Source organism: Synchiropus splendidus, chromosome 9, assembly GCF_027744825.2.
Source record: "Synchiropus splendidus isolate RoL2022-P1 chromosome 9, RoL_Sspl_1.0, whole genome shotgun sequence".
Lineage (NCBI taxonomy): Eukaryota > Metazoa > Chordata > Actinopteri > Syngnathiformes > Callionymidae > Synchiropus > Synchiropus splendidus.
The window spans coordinates 14,156,736-14,182,487 of NC_071342.1; the positions used below are offsets into that span (position 1 = coordinate 14,156,736).

The following is a 25,752-nucleotide window of genomic DNA, read 5'->3' on the forward strand; positions in this document are numbered from 1 at the left end:
GCTGGGGACGACTGTCAACATCGGGTCTCCTCACAGCTGTGTTCCCTCTCCATGTCTCTACAACAACTGCTGCACCTCCAGCCACCATGAAGGTGATCAAGACAGGAGGGAGGTGGAGCGGCTGGTGTCCTGATGCAGCCACAACAACCTGGAGCTGAACGCCCAGAAGACAGTGGACAGGATCATAGAGTTCAGGAGAGTCACAGTTTCTCAGTCCCCTTTAATGTTGGCTGGTTCGCCCATACCCATTGTAGTCTCCTTCTGCTTCCTGGGAACCACCATCACTGAGGACCTCAAATGGGAGCCAACCATCAGGTCCCTCATCAGGGAGGCCCAGCAGAGAATGTTCTTCTTGCGGCAGCTACGACCCTTGCACTTCAAAACTACGACTGCTGAAGAAGTTGCTGGTGGAGTTCTCCACGGCCATGATCGAGTCCATCCTCACCTCCTCAATCACCGTCTGGTACAGCAGCGCCACCTCCAGGGACAAGAGCAGACGCATCATGCGTTCCGCTGAGAAGGTGATCGGTTGCAGCCTGCCACCTCTTCATGACCTGTATGTCTCCAGGACCCAGAGACGTGCAGGTCGGATCAGAGCCAACCCTTCTCGCCTTGGTCATATTGGAGTGTTTGTTCCTCTTCCCTCTGGCAGGAGGCTACGGTCGATCCAGACCAGAACCTCCCGTCAGGAACAGCTTCTTCCCCTCAGCCGTCAGACTGTTGAATTTGCCTTTGTTGTATTTTATTTTATTTTATTTTATTTTATTTTATTCATGACATCACTTTATTCCAAGCACTTTCATAGTTGGTGGGATCCCCACTGACCATGGCAATAAAGATGATTTTGATTCTGATTCTGAGTGCCAAGGACTGAGTGCAGGATTTTCTCACAGAAGACTTGGATTCAAGGCCCATCCATCCTGCATCCACTTTCCTCCGCTTATTCCCTATTGGGACAGTGGGACGCTTGAGCCTACACAACATGGGGCAAGGCCACAACTTCTCTCACCAATGGCTCTACATCTGTGTCTCAATCTCAATTTCAGAGTACTCCTTAACACATGAGTAGACTAGTGAAGGGTCGGTGAAACACTGCCCATATTTTTAATGGCCACTAGATGGCACTATCTGCTGTATAATCCTTGACTCTGAACAGCTACGACAATGAAATCTCTGATAATTTTTAAACCAAGGGCGCCACCTACTGACAGTTTTTCATTGACCTACTATTACTGCTACTACAGACTGTCCCCCGATTGTAGTATTGGCTCCAGGAAACAGGCCCACTAACTCTGTATTGGAATATTTTCTTCCACCTTTCTGTCTTTTCCTGGCAAATGCCAAGTGAGAGATCTTGGCAGCCACAGGGAGTCAAGTCAGGTCAAGAGAGATTTGAGAGCATACAAGATAGTGGCTGCCTTCACCTACGCTGCGCCTTTAAGCCTGTGGGAGGGGAGCAAAGAGACTGTTGAGAAGCCCCACCATGATAAAAAGAAGTGGAAGCTTGTGGAAGTCGGTGTGCAAGAGAGTCCTCACAGGAATACAAAGTAAATAAGATTTTTCATTTTTCGATGATGGCAGTTTGGCTTCTCCTCACTTTTGGGTGTCACTGCATCTTTGACATCTCAATATTTGGCCTGTGGGAATTGAGGAGGAGACAGGTGAGGAGCAGTGAAACTTTCTTTTGACAAATGGCAGTGCCGCGGTGGAGGTGTAGAGGCATGTTGCTCTGACACCTGCTGAGACCCAGAGGAAAGGCAGCTGCCATGCTGGCGGTTTAACTGTTCTCCTCAAGACAAACAGGTCTGCTTTTACAGCACGACTACAAAGGACTGACACCAGGATTAGTTTTGTCCTCATCACATTCTAAATCATGGAACTAAATGGAAAAGCTGCAGTTAATCTGGATTAATTCTCACATTCTTTGTTGAGAAATGCGGCGAGATATTGAGGCAAACACAAAGCTATCTGCTCCAAACGCGGAATCTTAACCACAGACAAATGGCATCGAGGAATATTTTCCACGTGGCAGGCTGTTTCCACTTCCAGTTTGGAGGTGGCAAACTCATTTTAATGATGAATGTCATTACTGTTCCCTTTATGACAAACGCCCAGATTGAGCCGTTGCTGTTAGTGGGTGGCAAGTTTGTAGGATTACCTGAATGAAGCATTGCCTGTACAAAACCAGCAGTTTATCAGCCAGGCACACACAGAATGAAGGGTTACAAGCGACATAACAAATACCGTGGGTCTCCTTGAAGGTAGCTACTGAGGCACAGCGGGTTTCTTGGTTCATTAAATTTATCATGGAGAAATATTTATGCAGGAGTGGCGCCATGTGCCAGCACTAGTGGGTAGACAGTTCAGGTTGTCCAGGCAGCTTCTTGAATGTTGACTTTGTCTGACCTCTTTGAGGGTAACAGTGGGACCGTGGGAAGCAAGGGTGTTAGTCAATAAAACAATGACCTAAAATTGAATCTGTAAAAGTGACTATGTTTTACTCATTGTGTCATAATGTTTATCTTATTTTGTCTATATATGATTTTTCAGATTCTCTCTGATGGTAGGCTTCATATTGAACAGTTATAAACCACTTGTATAGAGTCTTGGCTCTATAGCTATTAGCATGACACACCTCTCGACCACGTACCACGTGACCAACAGGCTGGTTTACAGCAGCTGAGCGAACTCAGTGGCAGTCATTCATTGAAGGCTCCAGGAGGAGAAAACAGGAAGCTGACCGACCAAGAGCCAAGACCAGAGTGAACATAGGTGTTACATTCACACCTTGGCGAGAACTGAGGATGACTGAGTTGGATTCCTAATGTTGAATAATATATAGATGTTTCTATAGTTCCCTTGGTGTGGGAGGTGTGGAAGGCCTCAAGAGCAGGACTTTACTGACCAAGCTGCAATCGATTGATGAAGGTTGGTAAGGTGGAACCTGATCGTGCATGGGAAAAAGCCTCAGGTTTGAGGTGTCCTGAGCGCAGACAGACGTAGACAGAAGGTGGAGGTGTACATGGTGTGTGGGTGACAATGCTCCAGACAAGAAGCAGATTGAGTTCGGGGACAGAAGACGAGGTCAGTTGCAGGGCTCAGGAGAACAAATGGAGAAAACCATGTCGGTCTGATGGAAGACAGGCAGGTGCAAATGGGAGCAAAACAGGTCAGTGAGTGCTTGAGACACTTGCACTTCACAGTAGTCTCAACTGGGTGCTTTACCTCTCATGAGTCAGACTGTTGTTATGCAGCACAGAACAAAGCATGAATGCTCATGAGCAGCTCATGTTGAATCTCAATTTCCTTTTTTCCATCAATGACACTTCAGCAATGACAGAAAACAGAGCAAGACTTTTAAGATTACATGCGACTGGTTGCCTTATCACACAGTCTATGGACTTAAATTTGCATTTTTAGTTTCATTTTCTTTGACCAGATGCAGATTGTCTAGCAGTTGCTAAGTGACCTCAACGCTCAAGGACTCGAATTTTTGAGTCCATTCCTCATATATATCTTTTTTTTCCTCAAGTCACTCAAACATGTGCTTTCCCTGAAAAAGACTTCCAACTTTGCGGAAAGTTGCGAGAGATTAAACCAGGAAATAATGACATTCAGAGTGCAATTAATTTTAAATGATGTACTTATTATGAAGTTTTATTAGAAACCCAGCCATTCGTGTCGCTTTATTAATGACTCTGTGCCATAGATTCAAACATCAGTGAGTCACAGGGCACAGCAGGTCGTGGGAGGGCGGCATAAATAAAGAGCCTGCAGTATAAATGTATGCTCTATTATTCATCACACCAGGTGATAAGAGTTGCACATGGGAGACAATCAACCAGTCAGAAAAAAAAATAAAATAAATAAAATTATATATATATATATATATGTACCTGCCTTGGCTTGAATGGCTGTGAAACATTTTAAATAAATCTCTATTAATTGCATCTATTTCTCTCCAGCGTGGTTGGCGTATCTCAAGCTCAAAGGGCTGGACACCGTGGATGGGTCACAAATCTATCACCGGGCAACGCAGCCACCCACACACAAACACACACCTCTGGGGACAATTTTAGAGTCATCAATTAGTCCCTCTATTTTCCTGGACTGTGGGAGGACACTGGATGAAACCCACACATGCGCAGGGGAGAACTGAGAAGTGCCACACCAATATTCCAGCATAGGTATATGCAAAGTTAGAGGATTTATACAGATTTAATTTTTATTTACATAAATATAAAAGTACAATCATTGGTATAAATGTGCAACTTGCAAACTGAAGTCCTCAGTGTTACACCACAACTTGAGAGCAAGCAACATGAGACAAGGAGTCAAAGGTCAAAGTGAGAACTCACACAACGTATTTCTCTGCTGTTCGGAAAGCGCCGCACGCACGGCTTCACACCATCAGTCTTTATAGTGAAACACCAGGCGGACTTGTCCAGAATCTACCAGCCAGGCTTCAAATCCAAGGTAGCGTTTCAGTGGAGGTTTGCTCGCAGGACTGTAATACATCATCTTGTTACTGAGCTGTTCTCCTGCCCACTGGTTTCAACTGACACATCTTGTTCATGAAGCTTGCTGCTTTCAAGTTGGAGGTTTCCACAGTGTGACAAAAAAGCCAAACAACAGCTTCATCGGAGAAATGTTCACATCGCAGCGTTTTCAACTAGTTGGATTTGGTGTTGTCAAAATAATGCTTTTAATATTAAATAGAATAAATAGCATACGGTTTCTGCTCTTTTATAACCTTTAGAAACATTCAAGACACCTTTCTGTGATAACAAAGTCCCGCCTTGTTGCAGTTCCTTTGGCGTCCTTTACAGACGACATCGCAGAGACACTTAAAACCATTGCAATCAATGGAGATCAGTTTTGCAACTGCAAAAAAAAAAAAATGAAAAAGATTGTACAAGACACCACACAAAATCTCCATCTGAACAATGGTGTATAAACACACTAAAGTAAGGCAAATTTCAAGACACACATGCATTTAAAGTGAGCAAAGTAATACCCTCAATACTGCATTTCTCAAATGGTCCTTCAGGCTCAAGAAAAATACAGTTTTAATGGACATCATTTCAAATAACATTTGGGTAGAAGGGTTGGGGGGTGTGGGGGGCTTACAGGCCTGCTTAGACAGACAAATGCAAACATGCTATCAGATAAATGCGGGTTCAAAGATACATATTTTATAGAATAAATGGGTCTGTTCTGCGAAAACTCCCCTGTTATATCTTTAAGCCTCATATGGGAAATCGAGCTTCACATTGTTGGAGCCGAAAGATGTATTTTTTTCCAGAGTAATGGCCCAAGAGGTATAATGGAAAGTGAACACTGATATATTAAGTTCCACTATTGCGGCAGCTCAGATAACCCCAGGCCTATTATTCCCCGTGCCTGCAATGTCTCATGAAGTACAGCCAGTGATTCACAGTATCCACACACACTGGCTGTCAAGGTTTCTTACACATACAAGTCCTAAACGTGGGTACATTTATGAGCTGTCCTGTGGATGGAGGAGATAATTGATACCACCCTGAATCTGTAGCAAACCGGTTTAAAACAATGTCATCGGCTGTCTGTTTGTATTTCCTGAATCCTTATTATCTTGGATGAGATCTGAACTCATGGATTCATAGATTCATTGGGTTTTTAGACTCCACGAATTGTGCGTGGTGCAGACTACATTACTACATAGGTGTGACATGTTTGGGACATGTTTGACTCCAGTTTCAGATTATTAGCATGTCGTCTTTGTGCCACAACTAACAACGCATTCTCACTCCTACAGACCCAGATTTCAGCACGCTTACAGCTATGGACCAAACGGACCAGTACCACCAGAAACCATGGGGGCAGTGTTGCTGTTTACCACCCGATACGCAGTTCTGATGGTACACGAAGACGACATAAAAATGGCGGAAATTATCCGACCTCCAGTCACGATATATTTTATGGCCTCACCGATCACTGTCTCCTACAACGTTGCCTCTGTTTTCCTCTTTTATGCAAGAGGTACATTATCAGTACTTCTTTCACAGTCACCATGTTGGTTTAGGAGTTTGTCGTTGTCATAAACTTTTGACTGTGGGCTGCTCCCCCTGGTGGATATATTGGTGAGCTGCAATATCAACGTAAACACATGGAAGCATGTGATCAGTGACGTCAACATTGTTTGAAACAGACGTGTAGAATTTCATACAAGGGAGCATACATGGGCCTAAAGAGATCACATTTTGTCAAGAGGATTTTTATGATCTAGAGTGATGCAGATGTCAGCCTCCTGTGTCACATGTTCACGTTGCAATCTCAATTGAATTACATTTCCTGATTCCATAGGCAGAGTGTCACATGGAAAAAACGGTTGGGATGAGGATGAAGCCATGTGGTGGCGCTCTTCAAGTTCACTTGATAAACATGGTACCTCATATGACCATGCGCATCATGCACGTTACACACATATGGTACTCCACATACCAAGTAACATGCACTTCATGCCCTTTTTAAACGTCATGAAATGCTATGGGAGTGACACCTGCACGTCACAGACAGCAGACTTTTCCAATACTGACATGAGAAGAGAGTCGATATGTGATGCCTCAGGAGTGAAAATGTGTTGACAATTTTCAACAAAACATGAAATCTTCTGTCAGATTATTCACAGGGGTGCAGCAGATTAATAACTATTAAATATAATTCATTTTTATTCTATATTAATAATGTGAAATGACTGAAGGGGGACAAGTTTTAGTGATGCTGGGCCACAGTGTGAGGGTTTTTTTGTTCCAATCAAACCATCAAATTGTGTTCAATTTCCATTGTCCCCTGGCACAAAATGAATGGAGTGGGTGGCTTGTGGGGGCCACACCCATGCCAAAATTGCAAAACTGCATCTTGGGGGCCGCAAATGGCCCGTGAACAACCAAACAACCCAACAAGTATTTTTGGAACAAACCTGTTGAACAGAGACGTACCACGAAGATGAACTAACTTGTTGACAGTGTCAGAGAGCAGCAACAAGTGATGGACTGGTGAGGCTTCATGAAATAGTGGAGGATGAGGATGGCTCTCTCAGTTTAAAAATGATATGAGGTTTCAGTTAAATGTTGAGATTTCAGAGAAGAAGATGCCTTGTTATAGGCTCTGAAACCGAGGACACTTTCAATATGTCCGCAACAGAGCCATAAAGATTATTGATTTTTTTTTTCTTCCTTGACCGTCCTCTAAAATCACAAGGAGAGAACATGTTGTGAATTGTCAACTCTGTGCCGTTATGATCAACAGCATTGGTTTAATTGAGTTTTTTTCACTTGCTGTTTTAAATTTTTGCCTCATATGCTGTTCTTCTAATCCTGTCGACGGCAGGAGAGGTGTGTGGTGTAATATTAAGGTGTTATTGCTTTTCTTCCCGCCTCCAATCTGCCGTTTCTAAAGCTGCTGACCACAGCTCGATCGGTATCTTACAGCATTCAGGGTGGCATCCGTTTATAATCTCGCAGAAAAAGCTCTTTACATTGTTCTATTCAAGCGGAAGGGAAGTGTTATCACAGGAAGTGTAAGAGGCTTCATCTGACCTGTTTGACGACAGACATGTAACAGCAAGACGTTCAGTCACTCCCTTTTATTTTTACACATTTGAAAGTAGAAAAATATATTTCAAAGATTCTAGTGTCTTATGTACAGCTATCACGTATGGCTTCACCATAACCACATGCAAAACTAAGACAAGCCTGAAGAGTAACTACCTGAGTCATTTTTCTATATTCGTCTTGGTGGGACAAACCGTGAAAATAAATCAACAATGATACATTCAGATCATCGCGGCAAACTAAATATTCAGTGGTAAACGCAGGATATTATTCATATACAATGTATATTTTATGGCATGTCTTCACAGTGTAAGAGTGAGGGGAGTGCAGAGATCTGCAGGAGAGATTTGGTGCAGGGTGTGTGCGCAGGAACGGCGGCGTAAAAGAAGCGAGGGTCCGGGAGGTTATTCGATGCTGGAGAGATAGGTGCAGGGAGAGGTCGAGATAAGCTTCTGATTTCCATTTAACAGTGGATTAAATGGAAACTCCCACCGCCTCGCGGCTGCTCCCAGCTTTTATCAGTGGGTTGACTAACCACCACTCCTCCTCCACGGGTCTGTTTGTGATTATCAAACACCATCACGGGGCCTTAAATCTAAGGAATAGTTGGTTAGCAGCGAGGAGGACATTGATCGTGCACAGCCTGTCGGGCCAGCGCTGCGTCCTCCGCCAACACCCGCACCCATTAATCCTCTGTCACACATTTACACAGATCACCAGAAAAATAAACCACTGCAGGTCTTTCTTTGGATCATGCTCACAACACCGCTGCCTCATCGCTCCTCAGATAATTCAAGACGTGTCTTAAAACACATTCTCCGTGGCTTGTGTGTCATTCCTTCATTTAATATCCGAATAAAATACTAAAAATGCACTTCTTTGGATTGCTATGAATATCATGTTTTATCTGAGGCCTGAAAATGAGGGAATACGGTTGTGATTCATATTTAATTTTCCTGATTTTTATGGGGGCAATGCCAGCTGCCCCCTGACTTCACATGCTGCAGAGGTGCGGAGACTTTTCCCTTTAATGCCCCCAAGATCCCGACTGATTTATGAATGAGTCAGGCCGCGTGCCGGAAAGGTTGGCAGGCGGGTGTGACATTCAAGTCGGAGGGAAATTAGTAGCTACCGCGACGGACGGGGTTCAAAAGCCTCGAGTGGGTGAGTAAAATAGAGTTGTAGCATGAGACTACAGTTCTTCTTTTGGGCTTCAGTTTAAAAATTTAAGGAGAGGTTATATTGGTAAGCTTCACAAAGTCCATTTGAATTCATTTTCCAAGATTTTTTTAAATTTAGGTACATATTTCAGTATATCTGAGGCTCCCACTGGAGGTCTCAAATGTCATGCAAGCATATGACCTGAGGAGTATTGGTTATTGTCTGATGGATGAATCGGCTGAATGGATTTGTTTTTCATCAGTGACGGGTCCATGAGGTTTCATGAAACAGCGTCCTAATTTTCAGAGCTCAGGAGGTGGAGTTCTTGGTAGAAAATGATGTGACGTTTCACTGAAATAATCATTCAAACCCACTGTTTATGCTGCAGACAGTGCCACCTAGTGGCCTCTGAATATTAGGACACGGTTTCATGAAACTTCACGAAACTTTTATCCAGCTTGATCAAGAGAAGTGTGGTGTCTCACAGCTGTGTAGTGAAGGTGTCCGATTGTATTAAGGTTCACCAAGAAGGTGACACTATGAATCTCGCAAGAAGTCTTTGGAGACCATGGAGCCTTTGAGCTCAGTTTATGTGGCCTTGATCAAGCTGAGATCTTGAGCTGAGATTAAAGCGGTCGGCACTTTTGCCAGTCTTGAAGAAACGTCACACTGAGAGCGTCACAGTTTTTAAAGGAAGTGAAAGACGAGCTGCACTGACCGAAGAGAAACATAGATCCACATAGAGAAACATTCCTTTCATCCATACCCTATTAATGGTTTTAAAACATTGGCCCCTGAAAAATGTGGCGCAGCCAGCATCGCTGGTGGTGTGATGACTAGTCTTCAGTGCTGTTAGCCAATTCCATGTTTGTTATTTTCTTGATTTTGCCGTACACTGTGAAGAAAGCTCCGTGGCGGAGCAACTTTAAGTCGGACTTTAGACTGGAAACCGGGGGAAAAATGTCCATTTATTGTTTTGAACTCTCTCTCTCTGTGGAATATTGAATGAAGGAATGATGCACACACACTTTCATCCCTACATTTAAACAATCTGCAACAAACAACATGCTTTCTGCCTTAATAAACACGCTGACTGTTTGAAGAGTAATTCAGACATTGCAAGCTTTTATCTGTTGTTTCCCTCCACAGATGCTGTGAGCTGTAAAGAGACGAGTGGGAAGGTGGTGTTCCTTTTTTTTCCCTGTTACCCTTGGAGTCAAAGTCTTTGGCCGCTGAAGTATGTTTGGAGCTGATAAGAAGGCTGGGTCTTCCTCAAGAGAAATGGATTTTCATTCTTCAACTGTGCACTTAACTGCATCGCGAGCAAATAGATTATTTGCTGGCCATTGGCGTGGCACTCGGCACAGATGCCGCCTTTCACTGCAGCCATGGAGAAAAATAGGAAGCAGCTGCTACATCACCGCTATGCGTAGAAACTCCTCTCTCTGTGTTTGGCTGCTTCCTGTGACCCATGCCGAGAGAGAAATGTCACTCCGATAATCGATGGAAGGTCTAGAAATGGTGCAAAAGATGCGTGTGACGTACAGTATAATGCATAGATCAGTATGTGCTATATCATTCCGTGTTCGCTCTAGAAGTGTGAATATTTAGGTTCAACATAGAAATCACGTCTTCCGAATCCAAGCATTTTAGGCTCAGTCAACCCAATACATCATGTGATCACGCCACCTTTACAACTCTTTCATGTCAGAAGTGATTTGTCGATCAAAAGTCTTGCATTGATTTGAAGAGGGCTGGCATTTTAATGGGGCTTGAACGCATCGCAGGTGAAGAGAAACCCAAGGCCAGGGGGCCAAATCTGGCCTGCCAAGACATTTCTGGGGTCCTGATAATATTAAATGCACCACAAAAAATTGATCGCCTCCCTTGCTTTGTTTTCTAGCAGACAAAGATTGAGGCGCTTCAAGTTAGGTTGTTTGACACGATGCATTTTCTATATGTCAGCAACTCACCTGGAACTTCTCAAAGATTGACGGGAAAAATGTGCTGAAATATTTGTAAATTGATAAGCCTCAGATGAGTAACATTACTTCCTGTTATAGACTGCACAATAAATAGAATTTTGCTTGGCCTGGGACTTAAATTTTTCCCCATCTAAAGATCTGGTCAAATGCAAAAGAACTGTTTCCCTTTCACCTGTTGACTGAGCCTCAGTCTGTTCAGATTACATGCGTATTGCCCAGGCTCCTCTGAGACCCAGGAGTTTGTTCTGGTGAATGAAATGGGTGAGTTTAGGTCCCACTCTTCCAGATCAGTTTCATCGTCTGCTCTGTAGTGCTTGTTTTTTTTACAACCACCACTGCTGTTTTTACTGCCATCATAACCATCAAACACTATCATCCAATAGATCATGCATAACAAGCTACATTTGCAACAGTTTAGAAAGTGTTATCTATGGCCGACATCCTCGGGGTTCACAGTTGGAGTCCTGTGACTCCTCAGTCCTCTACCTGGAATTACTCGTCTCTGCGAGCCGATTGTTCATGATTCCAAGAGCACCGACGCCCCCAGAGAAGCCGTTGTGGCGAGAGCTGCCACAAACTGTCCTGGGGTATCCGTTGGCCGATTCCGAGAGCTGTTTCTGCATGATGGCCAGTGACACCTTGTTAGAAGCTGCCAGGTCTTTCATAGAAATCATCTCTCCTGAGAGTCTGCGGCCCTCGGTGTCGCTATCATAAGGTCCGTCAGACTCAGGCGGCTGCCCGAATGGGCCGTGCCGACCCCTCGATCCGGGGCGGATGGCGTTGCGTCGACCCAGGAAGGTGCTGGCTTTATTACAGCGCTGGCAGAACAAGCAGCTCATTTTCTCCAGCATCCAGTTCAGCACCTGCTTGATGACGATGGAAATGACATTGAAGAGCGAGTAGATGCAGCACACGCCTGTGAGCATGAACAAGAAGTTGGCCACCCTGTAGAGGGCTTGGTACTCATAAGCCGCGCTCTGACTGCTGACGTAGTCCCCGAAGCCAATGGTGCTGAAGGTGACAAAACAGAAGTAGAGAGAGTCTAAATAGGCCCAGCCCTCCACCGGGGTGTACATGGCTGACGCACAGCAGGAGATGGTGATGGCGGAGAGGCCGAGGATCAGCATCACGTGGTAGACCGAGGGCTTCCAGCCAGGCAGCGAATAGGCCGAGAAGTCGTGTCGGATTCCTGGAGGGAGGATACCACTGTTCCGGATACGACGTTCCCGCACAGCCTTCATCACCACAGCCAGCAGGGTGATGATGCGCTCCAGAAAGAGATTAAAGAAGAGGATGGTGGCAGCACAACCCATCAGCCCGTAGAAGATCAAGAACACTTTTCCCGCAACTGTCACTGGCGTTGTCATCCCAAAGCCTGCAGAAGCAGAGAAGATGTGCACTCAGTAGGGCTCAAGGTTCCATCCAAAATTAAACAGCTTCACAGGAAAAATAACTAACAACAAATCATTGATTTTTTTTTTTCCTTTGATGTTGTCATGGAATCTGCATGATATTCCAGACTTTCCAGTGTATGTGTGCGTATTATTAATCAGAATAATTGCATGCTACCATTGACACTTGCGCAGAAGCTGTTGGTCTCTCACTCACATAGCAAACGTTTGGTCCACATGTTTGTAAGAATGAAACTAATAACATAAATGTCCTAACAACTGAAACAACAAAAGGGGCTTTTCCGTTGTTTTTTAGCGCCATATGTAAGCAAACAAAGTCACTGGGCTTTAAACTTTTTTTCTTTTCTGTTTTTGTCCCAGTGAAACTGGAAAGTCCAAACTAGCCAATAGGAGCCAAGATTTTATGGTGACATGAAAAGAGAGGGAAAATTCAAGGAAGAGGGACAAGAAGCGCTGTTAAACTAAGCCTTACGTAATTTGAGATTTCAATATGACTCTTATCAATGGAGTAGAAAAATGTTTTTTTTTTTATTTCAAACAGCGATAACAAAGAACAATATCGATCTGTAGTTTTGCTGCGGACTCATGAGTTCTCTGCAGGAGTCCAGGCAAAGAGCTGCAGTTACCTGGAGTCGGACCTGTCCTCCTTAAATCCATTTTATATCCCATTATATCACATCATTAAATAAATAGAAGAACAACGTTGCTGATGCTTGTTTTCATTAAATTTTATAGAAGAATTTTATGGGCCTAGAAAGACAGTTGAAATGATTCCTGCTCCCTGTGCGCTGAGTGATCCTGGATCTTCTCATGAGACCGGTCTTAAAACAGCTTTTTAGGGTCTGGGTCTCATCTCTGTTTTGAATGCATTTTTACTGGTCTTGTCTCGACTCCGGATTTGTATTCAGGACTGGTTGAAACCCATAGAGAAAAGTGTCATAATGTGAGTGTGTGCTCACATGCCAATGTGTGTGCGTGCTCTAGCATCCCTCCCTCCACCCCTCTGCAACTGCAGTATGGTCGGATAAAGCTTGAGAACATTGACAAACAAAGCACTTGGCTGAGTTAACACCTTCAAACCTATATTATACAAAAGATCAAGTTCCTATAGACTTTTCTTTTACTTCCCTTTATCGTGATCCGCTCCCTGCTCGGGAAACAGATTTGCATCGACAGTGTTTGGCAATACAAGTAATATCTCTTCCTAAAGCTCGAGAGTGCAGTGCTTTGCAAGCTGACAACATGAGGTGACAGAAGTGCAAACAAGCTGATGGATTCTGTGGCGGGTGAAGGATCACTTTTCAAGAGGAACCTCTTATCAGCATCCGTAGTTCAGATCAGATATAAGCTGACGGACGTGTGATTCGCAGATTTCTGCTTTAAGATCAGACCATGTTGTTTCGGCTCTCTGAAGGCAGAACTGAAAAACTGATTTGTGAGCAAGAGCTGTTGCAATAAAAAAAATCCTTAAAGTTTGACAGAGAATCTTTGTGTCTGTGGTTTCCACGAGAGATGCAAGAAAACAGGCCACGGTAATCACACTTGCATTATTCATCCGTTAAAACTCAATAAATGTGTGCGTTAATGGGGCTGGCTCCACTTGAGGCACTGAGTTCTAAATATTTTAGCACAAATGGCTTTTCAGCTTTTCTTCCATGCTTCCTTATCCTGCATCTACTGAGGTCAGATTTTGGTTTGACTGACCAGCAGTACAGTGTGTCCAGGTCATGGCCTGTGAGCCACCCGTGGCCCGTTGTCTGCTTTGATCAGGCCACTTCCTGGACCGCTTGGGTCGTGGGGCGTCAGGTGGGCGACACCATGGACAGGTTGGCAGGACATCAAAAGTCACTTCAACACAAAAACACTCACAGCTATTGATGATTTTGCTGAATTATCCTTTAAAAACTATTTTGTTCTTCCTGGTTTTGAAGTATCTACCTATTGCTTTTCCAGTGACATTACTACAGCACACAGAGATTAAATAATGTTTCATATCTAACATGAGTTTCAGAAGAATACCAGTGACATGTATTGTTAAAAATAAATAAATATTATTAATACTAATGATGATCATAATAATGACTATTAACATATTATAATTGATCTTTTGAATATGTTTTGAGTGATGGAAATTAAAAATGACATAAAAAGATCCCACCACCCAAGTAAATTTTTAGCCTTGGTCATCTTCTGAAGCTGAGACAAGTTTAGCTAGTTTTGCGTCTCTGTATACTCATGTCACTGTGTACAAACTCCTGATGTCTGAGAAAATAATTTAAGCACACATTACCTCATGCACAAAATAAACACATTTAGCAATTATAAATCATGTAAAATGTCAAAATAAATTCAAAATTATTAACTGCAAAAATATTTTCTAAAAATCACAAAAACTAAAAGAACAAAAAAAAACAAATGGGAAAAAAGATGCTTTAATTAAAACGTTTTGAAAAAAAAAAAAGTTTTAATGAAAAGTTAATAAAAAGTTTTAAATAATGATAATAATACATTTTTTTGTTGTTGTTTTTAATAGCTTCTATGGGACCTCACAAGCACCCTTTCTAGCTTGAACCACGAGGCAGCGTTGTATTTGACCCCACTGACAGGGTGCGTGACCACATCACAGCCAGCGTAGTTAACATCTTCAAAACATGTTTGACACAAGCCCTGCCACACACACACACACACACACACGTTTAGACACACACACGTTTGTATTGCTATCCCTGTGGAGACATTGTGAGGTTTCTCATTGCCATAATACTGTCCCCAGACTCTTAACCTAAACCTCACCATCCAAAACACATGGCTAACCTTAAAACCAGGACATTTAACCTAACTTAAACCTCATGATAATGATAATATTATATATATAATAATTGAGATTTAGACACAGGGATAGCGTTTGGTCAGACAGTACAAAGAAGCCCACACGCACACACTCACACAGTCTATATTTTTATGTTGCATGGGGACATTTCCTTGACTTTCATTCCTCTCACCCTAAACTAACCATCCAAAACAAATGGCTCACCTTAACCAGGACCAAACCAAACTTAAACCTAAGTATTATAAACTGCTTTTACTGATGAGGCTTGTCAAGACATAGTACTCACACACACACACGCACACATGGCCCTCAGCCACAAAACAGCAGATGGCATATTTGTCAACAAATAAATTCGTGCTGAACGATCAGCCAGTTCACTTCCAGTCCAAGGTTAATTGATTTTTCCATCACAGCGATCCTCCATTTCGGTCTCCTCTCAACATTAGGACAAAGCTTTTTGCCTTCTTTTTGCTGCCTTGCCAATATCGCCATCCTTGTCGGGTAATAAATGACATCAATATCTGGCAGATTCTACCTTTATGATCCCGGAATGGCTGTTACGACCTTATCTCTCACGTGGAGCAGCACTCAGAGGAGCGCTGGCTGTTGACACGCCGGGTCATTTACTGTTACAGAGCGTCTGGTCGACACCAGTGAGAAACACACCAGCGGACGACCTGGGGTGGAGGGAATGCTTACCCAAATGAAGCTCTGGGGTGGAAGCCTACTTTCATACTTAAGTAGTAAACCCAACTGGAACCAGATTATGTGATCCCGGCGAGCTGAGGCTCTCATCAGAACCGTCTCTCATTACCTAGTAAATTACCTAAGAGAGGAAGAGGCAGCAGGCATTGATTCTGCACCATCACCCCAGACAACCGTGTCAAGCCACATTACAGAGAGAAGAAAAAAAACACACTCTGTGACCTTGTTAAAATGTCTCAATTAAACACTCAGTCACCAGTAAACTCTGACAATATGGTGCGTTTATCCCGGCATAATAAGGCTGGAATCAAATCATATCAGACGCGACTGGAGTCTTTTTTTCGCGCTACAGACGACGGATTTCAACGAGTTACCAGAGCCTCTAAGAGAGACCAGGGAAAAGTGCCAACCTTTAACTGATATGTTGTAATTTTTCTGCTTTTATTTGTTCTTTCTCTTTTAGTCACTACCACATCAGCAGGAAATATAGCATGTTCCTGTTTGAAGACTATAATTTTCTTCTTTCCATTGGCCACTTTTGTTTGTTTTTCTTGTTCCTCATTTCCTTTTTATCTTGAACGTCTGGTCCATAGTTATGTTGATTTATATTCAAATTAAAAGCATTTAAAATGAAATATTTCAAAAGGATTTCTTGTTCCTCATTGAAGGAATATTGACAATATATTTTGAAATAAATTTCCTTTTTATTTTGAACGTCCGGTCCATAGTTATGTTGATTTATATTCAAATTAAAAGCATATAAAATGAAATATTTCAATAGGTTTTCTTGTTCCTCATTGAAGGAATATTGACAATATATTTTGAAATACATTTCCTTTTTATCTTGAACGCCCGGTCCATAGTTATGTTGATTTATATTCAAATTAAATGCATATAAAATTAAATATTTCAATAGGTTTCGTGGCATATTTTCACTTCCTTACTTGCATTTAGTATTTTTAAGTTTTGTCCTTGTTTTGTCGTGTTTTGTAGTCATGGCTGTCTTCCTTTTGATGATGGCCCCTCACAACAGTTACAGTTTCTAATGTGGCCCTTTATGAAATTTTATTAAATTGGATTTTTACTATTAGTATTTGTCAATTCTGCAGTTTGAATTAACAATGTCGCTCTGATAACTATTAGTTATTGTGTGTGTGGTGATCACCCTAACTGTGACTCAGTGTGGGTTTAGATCCGATGGGCTCTGATCTTAAAGGATGGGAGCTGTTCTCTCTGTCTTAAGTAGAGCACGGCTCTTTACTTGCTAATGAAGGTGTGAAATAACGCTGGCAAATTGCTGGTATTGATAAACACTTCATCTGTGGCACTAAATCCTCCACCTGGCTTTGGACAGAAATCAATTCTTGAGGATGTAGACCTGTAAATTCAATGGCACTTTCAGAGTAGTGGATGGTATATGTCTAAAAACAATTGAAAAAAAACCAAACAGTCCTTTACAAGTGACTGTGTTACTTGGTGCTACATTTTGAGATCTAGTTTCATTAAGATCTTTTACTTTTCCCTTCTATTTCTATGTTTGTTTCATTTACTTTTAGCTTCTTGTCATAAATTAGTATTGTCATTTAAGATAAAACTTCAGACTGCTCAAGTATTATTATCATTATTGTTGTTGTTTATGTTACTACACAATTATTTGGTTTATATTCCTGCCATTTTTTTTAGTAGTGCAGTTATTAGTTATGGTAATAGTAGTTGTGGTAGTAATAATATCAGCAGAAGTAGTAGTGGAAGGAATACAGTGGTAGTAGATGTAGTGTTAGCAGTAGGAGCATTACTGTATTAGTACCTACAAAGCAGTAATAGATGAATGAGTAGTACATTGATACAGTAGTAGTGGCAGCTGTGGTTGTAGTAATGGAAGTAATAATTATAGTGAATGTAATGGCAATGGTGGTAATTTTAGTACAGATGGCAATAGTACAAGGAAACAGCAAAAGTAGCAGTAGAAGACAGAGGAGGAGTACTATACCATAGTAGTGCTCATAGAAGGATAGCAGAAGTAGCAGTAGAAGACAGAGGAGGAGTACTATACCATAGTATTGGTCATAGAAGGAGAGCAGAAGTAGCAGTAGAAGACAGAGGAGGAGTACTATACCATAGTAGTGCTCATAGAAGGATAGCAGAAGTAGCAGTAGAAGACAGAGGAGGAGTACTATACCATAGTAGTGCTCATAGAAGGATAGCAGAAGTAGCAGTAGAAGACAGAGGAGGACTATACCATAGTATTGGTCATAGAAGGATAGCAGAAGTAGCAGTAGAAGACAGAGGAGGAGTACTATACCATAGTAGTGCTCATAGAAGGATAGCAGAAGTAGCAGTAGAAGACAGAGGAGGAGTACTATACCATAGTATTGGTCATAGAAGGATAGCAGAAGTAGCAGTAGAAGACAGAGGAGGAGTACTATACCATAGTAGTGCTCATAGAAGGATAGCAGAAGTAGCAGTAGAAGACAGAGGAGGAGTACTATACCATAGTAGTGCTCATAGAAGGATAGCAGAAGTAGCAGTAGAAGACAGAGGAGGAGTACTATACCATAGTAGTGCTCATAGAAGGATAGCAGAAGTAGCAGTAGAAGACAGAGGAGGAGTACTATACCATAGTAGTGCTCATAGAAGGATAGCAGAAGTAGCAGTAGAAGACAGAGGAGGAGTACTATACCATAGTAGTGCTCATAGAAGGAGAGCAGAAGTAGCAGTAGAAGACAAAGCTGTAGTAGGAGTATCGCAAGTAGTGAAATGGTAATAGCAGCAGCAGTCATAGTGGTGATAGCAGCAGCTGTAGAAGTATTAGTATTACTATTATTGTAAGTAGTAACAGTGGTAGGAGCAGCAGTAGAAGCAGTAATAATTTTAGAAAGTAATAGTAATAAAGTAATACAAGAGGATGCAGTAGATATAGTGTAGCTGTAGTAACAACAGCAGCAGCAGTAGTACAAGCACTGTAGTGGTACTACTAGTCGTACTGTTGTATTCGTAGTTGCAATAGCACTATTAGTACTCAGTTGTAGTACAAATAGAAGAGCAAGTCGTATAAGCAGTAGCAGTATTAGTAGAAGCAACAGCAAAAGAAGGAGCAGGAGTAGCAGTAGAAGAGGAAGTAGTAGTAGCTTCAGTGGCAGCAACAGTAGTCATAGTATGCAGCAGCAGCAGTAGTAGTAGTAAGCAGCAGCAACAGTAGTAGGAGCTGCACCTGCAGTAGTAGTTAAGCCGCCCGGTCCTCTGATCTCTCTCGTGTTCCACAGCAGCTATAAACAGAGTTGAAGCAAGAGGAACTGAAAATCTTTCCGGCTCCAGCCTGTGGAACAGCAGCGGGGAAGAGAGGTTTGGTTGCTGCTATAAACTCTCCGATAATTACTGCTGGGCAACCCGAGCTCTGGGGAGGACTGGAGGCTGTTTCCCCATTTGTTTTGATGCTAGCACCAATGACTGTGTTGTTTAAAGTCCCAGTGAGTTTCCCAGCAGCTCTATTCCTCCTCTCTACAGACAACCAAGCTCATCTCCATGGAGTAGCTGTTGAAGCGTACTTTAAAACGTTCCTCTTTAGAACATAACCAGGTTAAAAAACAGGCGCTGGTTCAATTCAACTGTGCAAATTGTCTTGAATTGATCTGCAGCCGATAACCACGCACAGGCTGCTCTCTTTGATGACTGTGTTTCTGTGATGAACAGGAAATCATTGGTCTGAGTGACGGCCAGTCGAACGCGGGGATGATGATGTAGCAGCATCAGTGATCCATCTGCTGAGGAGCAGCCAGGACCCCTGAGAGCCGGCTCACTGAGAGGAAGCATCCCGCGCTGCTGCAGGCTCTACTGCAGAGCTGCAGATGGAAGAGGTCACTGCTCCTGAACAGAGTCGCCTGTGTAACCTGGCAGCACACAATCACTTACAGGAGAGAATGTGGCGCTTTTTTTTTTAAATAATGGATAGCTTTCACTCTCCCTTTTGTCATGAATGAGACTCATTCAGCTCTGCTTTCTGGATAACTCAAATTAAGTGGGGTAAAAATAAAAGTTGTGTATATATATATATATATTTTTTTTTTTTTTTTTTTGTGCACCCTTAGAGATAGGGTGAGGAGTTTGGTCATCCGGGAGGAGCTCGGGGTGGAGCCGCTGCTCCTCCACATCGAGAGAAACCAGTTGAGGTGGCTCGGGCATCTGATCCGGATGCCCCCTGGACGCCTCCCATGGGAGGTGTTCCGGGCATGTCCTACCGGGAGGAGACCCCGGGGAAGACCCAGGACTCACTGGAGAGATTATGTCTCCGGTCTGGCCTGGGAACGCCTCAGGATCCCCCGGGAAGAGCTGGAGGAGGTTTGTGCAGACCGGGAAGTTTGGGCTTCCCTGCTCCAAATGCTGCCTCCGCGACCCGACCCCGGATAAGCGGCAGAAGAAGGTGAAGGTGAAGGTGTATATATATATATATATATATATATATATATATATATATATATAATGTTGTTCTTTTTTATCAGGCAATATTCAATGATTCTCTCAAGCAGTCGACTACAAGTGGTGTTAGCGATGCAGAGATTGGGTCATGCAGCGTAAATGCAGAACACGGACGGCAGCTTTGGCGCATTGAATATTACAATAATTAAATTACAGTTCCAGCTGCTTTCTCCTGACCTCCAGTCTGCACATGAAACTACAATTTCTCTCGATCCCTCCAGCATGACATTTTGAATTTCACAGCAGCTCACCACACAGCGAGCAGCAAATGTCTCTGTTCTGCGTGTTAAAGCCCCAATAATGGGTGTATTGTGCCACACATGACTGTGCAATAATTACAATGAATGGTCTGGCGATTTCAGAGTCGATCCAGACGCGCAGATCAAACTGACGCCTGTCACAGCGACAGTGTCTTCTGAGTCGGTGTTTCTAACTGTCGCTTAATTGCTTCTCTTGCTCCGAGGAAAGTAACGGAGGCTTCAGTGACCCCACCTTTCTATTGATTTATTAAAAAAAAGACGCTGTTTTGTCTCTGGATGTCAGCCAACCTCCAGTCTGTTTCGATCTGTTTTCATCCTCTCGGAATATTTAATCAACACTTTTGTTATGCAGAAGCTCATAAGAAAGAGTCTCCAGGAGAGGCAGAATAGAAACCAAGCTGCCTGTGGCTTTGTGTCCAGCCGCAGCAGCGCTGATCCGTCCTTCCGTGCGGCCGAGGAGTCGCCCTCTCATCAGATTGATGGCTTCTCTCTGAAGCATCTAATGGTCGTGTCCTTGTGCCTGCTATTATCTCGCACTGTGTGTACCCGCGGTGTTTGAATAAAGGGCCTGGATACATAATGGCCTCTTGTGTTTTTCCCCCCAAAGCAAACACACCTGTCCAGGTGGAGCTTTCAACAGGAAGCACCAGGCCTCGCCATAAAAGACAAAAATGATATTGTGTGCTCGGTCAGGAGATACATGTTTCAGTGTGACATTTCTCTTCTTTTCTCTGTTGGAGCGACCAGATCTTTGTCCCCATTCCCGAGGCTCTTGTGCAGAGAGGTCTTTGTGATTGTTACATAAGGCTTGTGTCCACGTCAGGTTGTACGTCGTGGCGTCGCAAGTCGGGTGGAAACTGAGGCTATTTTTCTGGGAGAAATGGGACATGACATGCTTGAGCACTCTGACAGTCACACCAAAGAACCTGCTACTAGTGTTGACGTCTGAGTGCAAGCCAACGTCCTTTTTCTGTGAGCGACTCGCTCCTAAGGTGTGACATATTGATGGTTTTCCCTCCCAAGGCAACCAGTGAGGCAAGCTGATACAACCCCACCAAAAAATATACAATCACCCAGATTGTGTAGGGAAAAAAACAGCTCTAAGACATGACACAAAACTAAAGTCATTTCAAATGGCAACAAGAAATCAAAAAGAATATATGTTGGCAGTCAGTAAACAATGACTTTTGTAGACCAAGCTGAAGGAAAACAAACGTGGACAGACACACAACTAATACTTCATTGCACCACCTCTGGCTTTAGTGGCAGCTGGAGGCAAGGACTTGATGAGTGACAAACTACTCTCCCATAGCGTGGAATCTAACTTTCTCGTATTGCTGAGGCCAGTTGGAGCCTTGTCATGGACCATTTTCCTCCACTTCCACCACAGATCTGCAGGCCAAGGCATTGACTTCATGTGCCTGTCTTCAAGGAATGTTTTCACATTTCTTGTTCCACGGCAAGATGCATTATCATCTTGAAAAAACAATTCCATCATCACAAAACATCCCTTCGTAAAACACAAACATGTTTGTTTATTGAAGCTGTAACAGACAGTCTTCTCTCCAGTACCCTTCTCAGATCATCAATGACTGTGGAACCTAGCATGTTTTCTTCAGGCAATGTTAGTGGAACCAAACAAAAGTTCCAGCACCATGCCCAATGCAGATTCATGATGCATCACCATGACTTTCCATTACCCATTGGAACCTTGTTCTGGATGGCTTGATGGTGAATCATGGCTTTATTTTTGGATTTTCTGTATGTAGATCCCATTTCCTTTAGGCAGTTTCTCACAGTTCAGACACAGACATTGACTCCAGTTCCCTTCCATTTGTTCCTCATTTGTTTTGCTGTGCATTTTCTGCTGTTTCCTCTCTGACACTTTGATGTCTTCCTTGGTCTTGCATTGAATGATGTTTTACCGTCTTTAAGTAGTCTGATGATCCAATGCTTTGTTTTTAATTGATATCGCTCATGTTGGAGCTGAGATTCATGTCAGTCCTGCCCATGAGCTGATCAAACCTGATGCAGATGCTAGTTGTAGGAATGAAAACTTTTCATAACCTTCAGCTTTGTCTTAAAAAAAAAGGCAGGAAGTCGTGAAATCACTTGGTTTTTGGGTCATGTCAATGATGTCCTGTTTTCTACACAGTTAAACAACTGAGTGAACAGTTGCACACAGCAGTCATTAACTAGGGAGTCTGTTGCACACAAACTAGAGAACTAAAACAAACTAGGCTTCATACCAGACCTGAGGTGGATTTAGTCCCAGCAGACCCACAGCAGCAGCAACCAGAGGCAGCCCTGCACACAGGTGATCCAGGCAACGGCCCAAGGCGACATGTTTTTGGGAGGTGCCATGAGCAAAAATAAAAAATCCTCTGTGTTGTCAGGTGGTTTTCTATTGCTGCCTGCTACGGCTGCAGGCGCTCGTACTGGCTAAGGTAAGGGGGAAAGGCATACAGATTCCACTCAATCGAGAAAGTGACAAGTCAACAGAGAATCTAGGAAACGTTAGAATACAGCTTTTTTTTTTAATAATATCAGACACCAGAGCGACGAATATGTCTACTTATAAGATCATATTTTATTTGGCAAAGTAGAGTGATCGGGCGGTGGAGGGGTGCGCTCTGAGGGAGGAATTCAATGCAGGAACCCTAGTGCCCAGTGCAAAGCAAACAACTGTCTAATCTGTATTTGGGAGGGAGACACAACAAAACACAGTAGACTGATATAACAATGGAATCTGAGGGGATGTGATGAGAACTGTGTAGGTAACATCAGGACTGTAGACTATTAGTCTCTGTCACATTCATTCCACCTCAAATGGACCTCAGCTAGCTCACTGTTTTAATCATTCACGTACAGTGGTACCTTGGTTTTCGAACGTCTTGGACTTCGAACAAATTGGAGTTCGAACAAAAATTTCCAGAATTATTTTACTTCGGATTTCGAACAAAAATCCTGAACTCAAACGCCCCCGAAAAAAGCTGAAAAAAACAACGTGCGCGGAACGATCAGATGACCCACAACACGCTTTGTTATTGTGTATAACGCAGCCTCTGTAGGCAGACGTGTTCCGTTAGCTACATTTACTGACTGTTTTTTCTTCATATTGAGGTGTAAAACCTTTCCTGTCTCCTGGAGCTGGGACAGGGATGAGGCGAGTCTGGGACAGAGCGTTACTTGGTTTATGACTTTTGTCACAGCCAAACTGCACAGAAGCGCACATTCAGAGCTGGACACGCACCGGGCACCTCTTCACTTCTGGAGAGACGTCACTCACTCGGCAACCCCTCCCACATGCAGCGGCCACACACATAGAGGAACAGCGCACCTGCAGCACACACTCTACATTCACTCCTACAAAAGACTATTTTAAGGCTTGGAACGCATTATTTCTTTTTCCATTCACTGTAATGGGAAAAATCAATTCAGATTTCGAACAAATCGCTTCTCGAACGACTGTCGGAACAGATTGTGGTCAAGAACAGAGGTACCACTGTACTTGGTGTAGCATTTTTGCACCAAAGGTGGCGCCTTTAGGTTAAGTTTCTTGAGCAGGCCAACCTTCCAACCAAGCTTGTCTTTAGCACAGAAAACATTGTTGTCCTTGTAAACAACGTTATTGTTGTCATGGTGTATTAAATACACAACACGGAAAACATTCATTCGGCAACACAACAACAAGTGAAGGCCTCTGAGAAATGAGGCGGCTGTGCACTGCTGCTCACAATGAAACTTATTTTCGCTTTGAGCTGGCGTTATATTTCCACTACGAGTCTCCTTTGCTGTCAGAGTAAAAATAACTGCCAGAGGCAGCCAGACTGGAGGCAGATGAATTTACTGTAAGCTGGCGTGAAATCAAAAGGTATGAATTACAACACAGTCATTCAACCTGATGTTCTCTGACTTGTGGAATTGTGCAATTACAAAATAACCCAGACACAGTTGTGTAACTTCTGTGATTACAATTTTAAGTGACACTTTCCCAATAACAGTGGAAACGGCTGGAAATACTTTCAAATTAAAATGGCCGTTTCAGTCTGAATCCATCATCTGTTTTAAGAAGAGAGCAGCATGTGTCGTCCTCCACACAACAGATGGACTCATGCCAAAAATCGCACTGTTTCCAGGCTTATTAACATCGACGACTATTTATAAATGACCTCGAGATGCAGATGAACATGGTGGAATCATCAGGCAACACAGCAACGCTTTGATACATAGAGATGGGAAATCCACAGAAGAGATCAAGTGATGTTGAAGCTTATCGCTGATGATGATGATGGTGGACTCTTTCAACTCTTATTTACTGAAGGGCTGGCGAATGGAGAACAGATTCTTCTATAGGTGCGAGCGTCCCAAGACTATCTACAGATAATGAGTCAGGTAATAGCTGCAGTGGATGTTGGGGGGGAAAAAACAGTGACGTTAGCTCCGTCAAACTAAATCCCAAACGTCTTGTGTGGGTGCAGTTTTCGATCCAACCGATCAGTAGCACTCAGGTTAAGCAATCAAGACCGTTGTAGCTTGTCCACTTTGGCCTTTTGGGATTCAGTTTGACACCCCGGCTCTATAACCTTAGCAACCTCAGCGATGTTCACTGAACAGTAACACATCTTGCCACCACTGTCTCATGAAAGGTGGCATAGTTTAGTGATTCCATTTTACACTGTGATTTATAAAGAGGCCACACAAATGTAAAATGACATTTTAAACACCTTATATAACCCACATGGTAATAGAATTGCAACCAGTGTTGTCATGGATTACTGACTACTCCCTCAAAAAGTAACTTATTTACTTAACTGATTACTTGAATTTAAATGTAACTAAGTTAGATTACGTTACTTGTCAAGTTACATTTGGCAGCCGACTAAAGCTCACATTGTCTAAACAATATCTTTTATATCAATTTTGAGGTTGGAGTTCTTGGAAGTCCAGCGTTTTTCCATGTTTGGGTGTCTTTTTTTTAAGCACAATCTCAGTTATATGAATGTACAGTCAATGTTTTACTTTGACCCATTGGAGCGAAAATCACGCACAAAAAGCAACAAGAATGAAAAACTAAATAAAGTGATATATTGTCATTTATATAATAAAATGTAGGGAAAGCGCATTAGTTTTATGATTATTTTACTTTACTACAAGGCAAAAGTTTAGTAAGTCTCAGTGTGTCACGTCTCCAATTGAAGGCAGTAGTTGCACTTAAGTGGCTGCTGTTACTCGCCACTACGCTCCGTCGCGCCGGAGGATGATTTTATTTCTGACTTTCAAGAATTTCAAGAAAAAATCAGAACATCACATCACTACCGTTTCTTCCTG

The 25,752-nt window shown here is 42.9% G+C and overlaps 1 protein-coding gene across 1 annotated transcript in view; it reads right to left on the reverse strand.

Annotated features, from left to right (window-relative positions):
- Positions 1-4,256: 4,256 nt before the first annotated feature.
- The window catches only part of kcnk12 (potassium channel, subfamily K, member 12), a 39,055-nt gene continuing 17,559 nt past the window's right edge, over positions 4,257-25,752 (reverse strand). The window contains exon 2 of the mRNA XM_053876071.1: positions 4,257-12,116. Within this exon, the coding sequence (XP_053732046.1) occupies positions 11,224-12,116 (893 nt within the window). The 3' untranslated portion in view covers positions 4,257-11,223. The remainder of the gene's footprint in view (positions 12,117-25,752) is intronic.